The 10340-nt window shown below is 26.4% G+C and overlaps 1 protein-coding gene across 1 annotated transcript; it reads right to left on the reverse strand.

Annotated features, from left to right (window-relative positions):
* Positions 1-4313: 4313 nt before the first annotated feature.
* On the reverse strand, positions 4314-9331 carry LOC136074516 (uncharacterized). The gene is made up of 4 exons (XM_065786844.1): positions 9178-9331; positions 6363-6578; positions 4995-6023; positions 4314-4844 (listed from the first exon to the last, which is right to left on the reverse strand). The coding sequence occupies exons 1-4, from the start codon at positions 9329-9331 to the stop codon at positions 4495-4497; spliced, it is 1749 nt and encodes a 582-aa protein (XP_065642916.1). The 3' UTR covers positions 4314-4494.
* Between the last annotated feature and the right edge of the window lie 1009 nt (positions 9332-10340).

Consider the following 10340-nt stretch of genomic DNA (forward strand, 5'->3'; position numbering starts at 1 on the left):
ACCAGCTTCGGATGACTAAAGCAAAACTAAATAACTGTTAAATATATATATATATATATATATATATATATATATATATATATATATATATATATATATATATATATATGTATATATATATATATATGTATATGTATATGCATATGTATATATATATATATATATATATATATATATATATATATATATATATATATATATATATATATATATATATATATATATATGTATATGAATATGCATATGTATATGTATATGTATATGTATATATATATATATATATATATATATATATATATATATATATATATATATATATATATATATATATATATATATATTAGTAGAAAATCACTTAACAAATATTTTTTTTTTTTTTTTCCATTTTACACTGTGTTTCATCAACAAAGATTCATCAGAAATGTTTTTTTCTTTGTTGATGAAACACAGTGTAAAATGGAAAAAAAATTTTGTTAAGTGATTTTCTACTAATATATAATTGCTCTGTTCTTTTAAGAACATTGAGCACTCTATTGTATAGAATACTTTTTAAAGTTGTTTAAATATATATATATATATATATATATATATATATATATATATATATATATATATATATATATATATATATATATATATATATATATATATATATATATATATAAATATAATGTTAGTGAATTCTACAAATAGAGTGCTTAATGTTCTTAAAGAACAGAGCAATAATAAATTAGTAAAAACACTTATCTACTTTTCTACAACAATTTGTTTTGTCATCGGTAGGCTCATCTGATGGTGATACAAATTGTTGAAGAAAATTATGTCAGTGTTTTTACTTATTTATATATATATATAATGTGTATATATATATATATATATATATATATATATATATATATATATATATATATATATATATATATATATATATATATATATATATATATATATATATATATTTAATAAATATATATGTATATATTATATATATATTTATATATATATTATATATATATATATATATATATATATATATATAAATATATATATATATATATATATTTATATATATATAAATAATATATATATATATATAATATATATTCAAGGATTTATTGGGCATTAGGTGGAGGCAGTAAAGGTCTTGACATATCAAAGGTTTTCCATAAAGAATTGCATGCTTATTCATAAGCTATCATCATATGATGCTTTTGAGAAAGTTTTTTAAATCATTGAAAAATGTGAATTTTAAGTTATCCTTGAAGGTCAACAGATCTTTCTCTTTTCCAATAACCTCTGGGGTTCCACAACCTTTTATGCTCGGTCCAGCATTATTTCTTTTTTCTTCTTTATCAATGATCTTTTGGACAATTAAATAAAAATTTAAAGTGGCTATATTTGCTGATGATCTTGCCTTTCAACAATGTCGCATCCTATAACATCCATTATCATATATAACTCTCAACACTGTGTTAACTCTAAACACTGTTTTTACTCTAAACACAGTTATAACTCCAAACAATATTATAACTCTCAACACTGTTCTTACTCTTAACATTATTTCAACTCTAAATATTGTTATAACTCTAAACACAGATCAAACTCTCAACACTGTTTTAACTCTAAACACTATCCCAAATCTAAACATTATTCTAACTCTAAACACTATTATAACTCAAAACATTATTCTAACTCTAAACATTATTCTAACTCTAAACACTGTTCTAACTATAAACACAGTTATAACTCTAAACACTATTATAACTCTAAACACTGTTCTTACTCTAAACATTATTCCAACTCTAAATATTGTTATAACTCTCAACACTGTTTTAACTATAAACACTGTTCTAACTCTAAACACTATGCTAACTCTAAAAATTATTTGAACTCTAAATACTGCTTTAACTGTCAACACTTCTATAACTCTAAACACTTTTCTAACTCTAAACACTCTCCTAACTCTTAACACTGTTCTAACTCTAATTACTGTTCTAACTCTGAACACTGTTCTAACTCTAAACACAAATATAACTCTAAACACTATTATAACTCTAAACACTGTTCTTACTCTAAACATTATTCCAACTCTAAATATTGTTCTAACTCTAAACACTGTTCTAACTCTAAACACTATGCTAACTCTAAAAATTATTTGAACTCTAAATACTGCTTTTACTATCAACACTTCTATAACTCTAAACACTTTTCTAACTCTAAACACTATCCTAACTCTAAACGCAGTTATAACTCTAAACATTATTCGTACTCTAAACACTGTTCTAACTCTAAATACTATTCTAACTCATCTAGTCATTCTAGTAAAAATTTCAACTAGTTATTTCAATATATTAAAATTTACATTAACAAATATCTTAAAGAAAAGTTGAAAGAATCTGAAAAAGTTTTCTACAAACATTTAATGCATTTGTAAACTTTGCGCAGACTTGCCTTGTACTCTGTAAACATTGATTCGGATAGACCTACACAAGAAGAATGAAACCATTCATTGCAATTTAAACACTGAATCATTGAGTCTGTCGATTTAAAAATGCTACGACACACACAATACAAAGAATATTTTGAGGTTCGAACTACATTTTTTCTAACAGTTCTATAGCTATCAACAGGGAACTGTGTTATTCTGTAATTTTCAAGACATGTCAGCAAATGTTGGCGCATCAAGTCCTCCCTGTATCTAAAGTTACAAGGATCTTTTCCTAAACACAGAGTAACACAATTTGCTATTGCGTAAAAGCCACACAAAAGATCTTTCTGACGGACTACATTGCTTATGTTAAGCTCTATTTCAACAGACTGTAAGCAGGCAAATTTAGAAATTGAGTAAATGCAGTCTTTACTCGGAATGAGTTGCAGACTACAATAAATGTTGATTTGACTATCTTTACAATAGTGGTTAGAGGCAGTTACCCAATGTCCTATTGTTGAATCATTAAAAATTTGAACAAAAGCCCTGCTAGAAGCATTACATAGACCAGCAAAGCACAGAATCGGGTCTTCAAGACCTTTAATATCTGGAAATTGGCGCTTACACAATAACATTGCTGCAAAAATAATTTTATCATTGAGAAGCCCCATTGGATTTAAAATAAGGCTTCGATCAGCATTGGTGAGATTCAAATTTTCAAATTGAAGCCATGTCTGCACATCTGCAGTAACCATTGAATTTGTATCATCACAAATTAAAATAGGTGTTTCAAGTGTAGTTGGTTTCATATCTGTATTCATAACTGATGATAAAAATGGAAAATTTGATAGAGAATCTTCAGGCGTTGGGACACAGTTGTCATCAAATTTCACTCTCTTTTGCATCCTTTTTAATACACACAAAATAATAGAAGAATAGTAGAAATGTAGGTAACATTGTTTACAAATATAATAGAAGATAAAAAAAGATGGATAACACCTAAAAAGTTAAAATGCAAATAAAGTTATTTACATTTCATTTTGAGATAACGGAATCTCCGTACTTAAACTTGCTGCAGAGGAAAGGATACCAACATGCAAAGTTTGAGACGCTAAGTCAACACTTTGATTCATGCTCCAACCATTTAAATTTCTAATGTCAAGATTGGCAGTTGCATCTGGTGCAGGGATAAAACTTAAATCGCCTTTTCTTGGCATCTTACATCCTGATTTTTTGTCACCTTTTTTACTAAAAATAATAAAAATTTTAAAAACTGACATTCTAGTGTAGATAAGATGTTACCTTATTGCATTCTCTTTTCTGGGATGTAACCCGAAAGACAAATCAGTCTATCATTTGAGAATTTAAGTCACTTGTTCCTTCTTATACATCTATAAACATATACAAGCATATATAATATATATATATATATACATATATATATATATATATATATATATATATATATATATATATATATATATATATATATATATGTATATATACATATATATATATAAATATATATAAATATATATATATATATATATAAACATAAATTTATGTATGTATGTATGTACGTATATATATATATATATATATATATATATATATATATATATATATATATATATATATATATATATATATATATATATATATATGTTTGCATACATAAATAAATTATTATATAATTAAAAGTTTAAAGATAAATAGGACAAGTATATGTATTAAAAATAATATCAGAGCTCCAGGTTTTAACTCCTAGTGACCTTATAGTTTTGGATCACTTACTTATTTAATCAAGTTAGATATTAAGATAAATCACATTTGTTTGAAACATATAACCCAAAATGTCATCAATGATTAGAATTTATACTTGATTGTATATTTTTAACTACTAACATTGTACTCGGAGATGCCAAATATTAAATATTTATTTAAATTTTTACCCCATTTATCCAGACCTTATTTAGACCGCCTCATGTTGAATAATATTGCAGATTCTTTACTTATATTCTTAAAATGTTTCCTCGTTTATTAGGATTATTTATTTATTAGGCACCTCAGAGTAATTTAATGTACCGTGAGTTACACCGCAATTTGGTCAAATTTATGATTTTTCGTTCACTACATTCAACTCCAATACTGCGTTTAACAGCTAGTATGTGACAACACATTGTTGAAGAAGGACACGTGCAGTTTTCCTTTGGATACAGCTTCACAACATGGGCATTTCCGTCAGGTGCAGAGACTGTAAAAACTTTAAGGCTTGGAATATGTACAACATTAAATGTATTAGAAAGCACACATATTGATGGAGGTATGAGTTGCTGGATTGGTATATTGGCAGCTGCTTGCAGCTCTGCAATAACAAGCTCTGGATTCTCTACTTTTGGTATGTCATCTGTGTTATCTAAATTATTTAAATTTTCAATTTAAAACATCATTATTTACTTGTGAGAATATCGCACATTTGTAAATATTTACTAAATAATTATAAAATCCAAGGAAAAAACAATTACAAATAAGGTTTTAAGCAAACAAGTATATATATGCGACATACTGATTAGGAGACTGCTGTCAATGAGAGTGTAGGGTCCAAAACCACTACAACTCCGCTTAATTTCTGTCAAATAGAAGGTCTGAAGGCGATGCATTGCAACAACCATTGAATCAACAGGCGCTTCTTTCCAATCCTGAAACTTTTTAATAACAGCATTTAGTGATTCCGATACATTATTTGTAATTATATTATCTGTTAGACCAACAAATCTGAGGTAACCAATATAAGATAATAAAATACGTGAGTGTAAGTGGTCAGAAAAATAAATTGAGAATGCTTCGCTCCAAGAAGGTCTCAATGTATCAATTTTAACTTTTAAACAGATCTCACTTTCACACCTGAGAAGTTCCTGCATTTGAGATTTGTAAATAACTATTTCTGCATGACAAGCACTGCGTTTTTTTAACCAAACCTCAATATCAGACAAAATGTGATTGGAGCAAGATACCAGATTCCATTTTGGTAATACTTTTTTTATTGCTTTGCTAATCCCACTCTCACCGTCTGTTACAATCACAACCTGATTTAGAACTGGTAATTTTTTTTTTAAAGATTTGAAGAAACTTTTATGCACAGTATCAAACTTCCTGTCATGTAAAACAAATGCTACAGGCATGCAAGGCTTCTCAACAAAACAACTTATTTTAGCCACTAGAATGGATAAATAAAAATCTCCTAAATTAAATGTTGTATCATATGAAAAAAAATTTTGAGAGCACATGGCAAGTTGACTAATTAAATTTTGCATTCCAAACAAAACCGACAAGTCAGGATAAGTGGATATGGACCACACAAAGCCTGGAATCATATATGCCAGTTCATGTAAAGTTAAAAAAGATTCAGTGCCTAGTTTCATACTAGCGGCTTTTACACTACGCATGTACTTAAACTGTCTTGAATTTCTTGGTTGAAATTGGACCTGGCTATCCTTGCAATCGAGAAGAAGGTCCTTGTAACTGTGGGAATCAGCAATAGCATCTCGCACAGAAGAAGCTGTTGGTAAGAACTTGATTGGTTTTCTGGAATTACCTGAAATATATATACATGTACACACACACATATAAATATATATGTATATATATATATATATATATATATATATATATATATATATATATATATATATATATATATATATATATATATATATTTGTATGTGTGTGTATACACTGGCGTATGAAGCATAAAACAGGGGAAGGGGGGGGGGGACTGAACCAGACAAAGTTTAGAATGAAAAAGAGAAGGGGCTACACAACATGAATTTTAATTAAAAATATTATTAAAGTAGGTTTTATTTAGTAGTAAACTTACCTAAACCTTTTAAAATAAAAACAAAAACCATTATCAAAATGCAAGATATATATTTACCATGAGGAACTAAAATTGCAAGGTCATGGTTACCGATGTAATGGATAACAACAAGATCTGTCCGACTCAGATCACAGTACACAAACTTCTGGAAATCATTTGAAATTCCTGTTGGTGTAACTGTGGCAAAATGGATCTTTGTGTAAAGTGGTAAACCCCGAGGAATTTTACTGGACCCATTTTGCTTCCACCTATACCCATCTGCTCGCCAATCATCTAAAAAATAATATAAATATATATATATATATTTGCATATACAATAAACAACCACAATACTTACATGCAATATTACTTGGCAACAAATAAGGAGAATTTAAACTTTTGTGTGAATTAAAAAGAGCAAGTGTAGCGAGAATCACCAAAACATAGTTTAACAACTCATTAATTGTACAGTTAGAAGGTTCCACAGTATAAAATAAAAATAGATTTGGCAGGCAAAAGGGTTGAAATTGCTGGAATTATTGGAATTCATCATTTCAATTAAGTGACAGTAATCAGGACAACCAAAATTGTTGAGTTAAAAGAACAAAAATATGCGCAAACAAACAAAGTTTAAAACATGCAGAGGTAACAATAAAAAATACAGCTGAGAACAAACCAAGTTTATACTGAGATAATAATTCATTATAAACAGAATAGAAAATTTATGGAACATATTCAGGGTGTTAGCTAGCCTAATCATTAGCCAAATGACAATGAGTATACTGTAGAAATATTAATGGTCCCAAAATTTAATATCTTTTTTTTTTAGTAGTTGTAGTAGTAGTAGTAGTAGTAGTAGTAGTAGTAGTAGTAGTAGCAGTAGTAGTAGCAGTAGTAGTAGTAGTAGTAATCCTGGGTGCCCTCTTTTTAAGAAATTGCCAAGCTCTGGTGCTACAAACTTTGCCTTCATGTTACAATATTGCCCGCGTAACAATATTATGTTGCACGGAATGCTCTCATCTTACTCATGTTAAGTTACATAGTAACATGAGGGCATTTGTCATAAAACATATTTATTTTAAAATAAACGATTAAGCGAGCAAATTGGTCAATTTAAAAATGGCAAAGTTTGATGTATTAGTAGAACGATTAAGATTGATATAGTAATAAATTTAGATTGATAATAAAGTTAAAACGATAAAATACTAACAAAAATATATTTATGTTGAACATACATGCAATAATATTTAAAATAAATTGAATAATGATATTGACAATATATTAATTAATTAAGATTAATAATAAAGTTAACTAATACCTTAATCTAACTTTGTTATCAACAATAAACACAATATTTATACATATTTATTGCTACCTAGGTAGCAATTACTCTGTGTTTATTGTTAAATCAACAATGTTATTGTTATAATGTTATAAACTTTTTGTCGGGTAATTATACTAATTAATAATAGATTTGAGTTCCTCAATGATGTAAGATCTATGCTTTTTTTGGTACTCTAATTAAAAGAGATTTATAGAGATAAAGAATAGAATCAGGAGTAATAAAGTGGCAAGCATGATAAAGAGATACAAAGATCAAAAGTAAGATCTGATCCTAGAAGATAAAGGGTAGATGACTCATTACGTACATTACTGTTCATAAATGTAGGAAGATCTAGATTTTTGTGATAACGATTTGCTGAAAAAATTTAGTCTTATCTGGATTAGAGATGATTCTTTCTCAAAAATAAGAAAAAAATATTATTATTTTATTTTAATTGAAAAACCATAAGTTTAATTTTATAAAAAAGTTTTAAAAAATTATAACTTTGAAAATATGTCTCACCCATTTTAGCCCTTGATGTTTGGGTTACATAAGGGCTCCGAACCGGGACTACAGATATATTCTTGTTTATTATAAAATATATTCCTGGCTAACACCCCAACATTGCCACAAGTCAGCAAATGTAAACAGTTTCAAGAACAAATTAGACAAATAATTAGTATTAAAAAAATTAACTTAATAAGTTTTAATAGTAATAAAATTTTTTAATACAAAAAGTATAAAAAATTTAAACAAAAATTACTTTTGGACTTTTAACCCTTCTAAGTCTTAAGTCTTCTAAGTAGTTTTTGTTTAAATTTTTATTATTTTTATTAGTATATACCTACATTGTCAAAAGTGAGTTGTCAAAGTGAGTTTCTAATTCATTCGCTGTTAACACATAGCTAAATTTTATATACTACTACTAATAATTGTTTTTAAGCAAGTACAATGAAAGTACATTGGTGCTCACATTTAAAAATCATAACAAAGATACTTTTAAATAGCATGCATAAAGGTCATTTAAAAATCTGCAGACTTTTTTAATATTATGTTATACATAGCATAATATAAAAAAGACATAAGCATGTAAGTTTGCTATTTCACAATAATAAATAAATCTTCAAATAAATTATAATAGGAAAGACAATTTTTACCTTCAAAAATATATTGCATATTAAATGATATCTTGAAAATATTCAACATAATATTAAATGACATTTAGATGTCCATTCAAATTTATCAATAAGATATCTTGCTATACTGTAGCATAGCCTTAAGTAAAGGATAAACAATGCCTAAGTAAAGTTGGATATTACTTTAAAAATATTTAAAAAATAAAAATATATACAGTCTTGTAGGCTACATGTAGGTCTACATTGTAGATTACAAGTATAATTACTTTAAATGTGTTTAAAGTAAAATCTAACTTTACTTAAGGCATAGTAATTGATTTTCACTAGTATAACCCAATAGCTATGCTATATACTACATTATGCTATTTTAGTATACAAATATATTTACAAAATACAAATACTATAAAAGTATACTAAAATACTGCTGCCTAACCTTTACCATGATTCACTTGTATGACATAAACTTCGCCTGCCTTAGGATTATTGAGAGTAGTTGGTCTATCTTCACTATTGCTCTTGGCAATAAGATTTGCAATAAAATCTATCTTAAGATGATTTAAGCAACCTGTCAAAACTGGAGTAGTCATTTCTTTAAAAAAAAATTTAGCAATATGTTTGCTAAGGTTGAATTCGATTGCAGAAATCTAACTATTAAAAGTGCCGTGTTACTTGAATGATCCGCCCCGCTGATCCGCCCCGCTGATCCGCCCCGCCCCGCCGATTGTACCTACTCTATATATATATATATATATATATATATATATATATATATATATATATATATATATATATATATATATATATATATATATATATATATATATATATATATATATATATATATATATATAATAAGTAAAAGACTTAAAATAATATATTTATATGTTTATATATTTTTTCGAATTGATGACTGGAAAATCTTTATTTATTTAGATAAAATGATAAATGAAAGTATTTATGATTGGTATTTGGCTTTAAAAGATACATCTTATGATGCAATATATTGTAGATATTGTGTGGATTTTAAAGTTGAACTGTTCTCCTGCAAGAAAGCTTTAGCCAAAAAGATAAATAGATTAGTTGACACCATCAGAAAATTAAAGAAACAACGAAAAAATAAAAAATTAGGTAAAGCCTTTTTTCCACCTGTGGCAAATTTTTCTGATAATACAGTGAATGCATCCGAAATTCTTAAAGAAACAATACTGATAAGCGAAAACAAAATGCTTAAAAAAGAAAATAAAATTTTAAAAAGGAAAATGGAATCTATGATGGATTTACAAATGGATTATTTTACACATCTAAAAGATTTTGAAGATATGTCAAACAATCTAAAAATACTTATTTCAAAAAACTCTCTAATAGAAGCTGAATTAAACTTTATTAAAAAGTGTTATTGTGAAAAAGAAGAAAAGCTTAATAATATCGAAAACAAATTAGAGCTATTTAAGTCAAAAAAATAATCATTTAATGTTAGAAATTTGAATAAAAAAATAAAATATTGTGATACTCAGCTGGAAATAAAAAAGAATAAAATAAATTCATTAAAAAATGAAGAAAGAAAAATAATATTGCAATTAAAAAATAAAATAACAG

This window comes from Hydra vulgaris, chromosome 01 (genome assembly GCF_038396675.1).
Source record: "Hydra vulgaris chromosome 01, alternate assembly HydraT2T_AEP".
NCBI lineage: Eukaryota > Metazoa > Cnidaria > Hydrozoa > Anthoathecata > Hydridae > Hydra > Hydra vulgaris.

What these genes read in the sequence shown, in the direction of transcription:
- LOC136074516 (XM_065786844.1), bottom strand. Translation starts at nt 9,331, where the DNA reads ATGACTACTCCAGTTTTGACAGGTTGCTTAAATCATCTTAAGATAGAT. An exon ending in TGCAATTTTAGTTCCTCATG is followed by an intron (nt 6,024 to 6,362) that starts GTAAATATATAT and finishes TATATATTTCAG; the next exon opens with GTAATTCCAGAAAACCAATC. An exon ending in TGACAGCAGTCTCCTAATCA is followed by an intron (nt 4,845 to 4,994) that starts GTATGTCGCATA and finishes TAAATAATTTAG; the next exon opens with ATAACACAGATGACATACCA.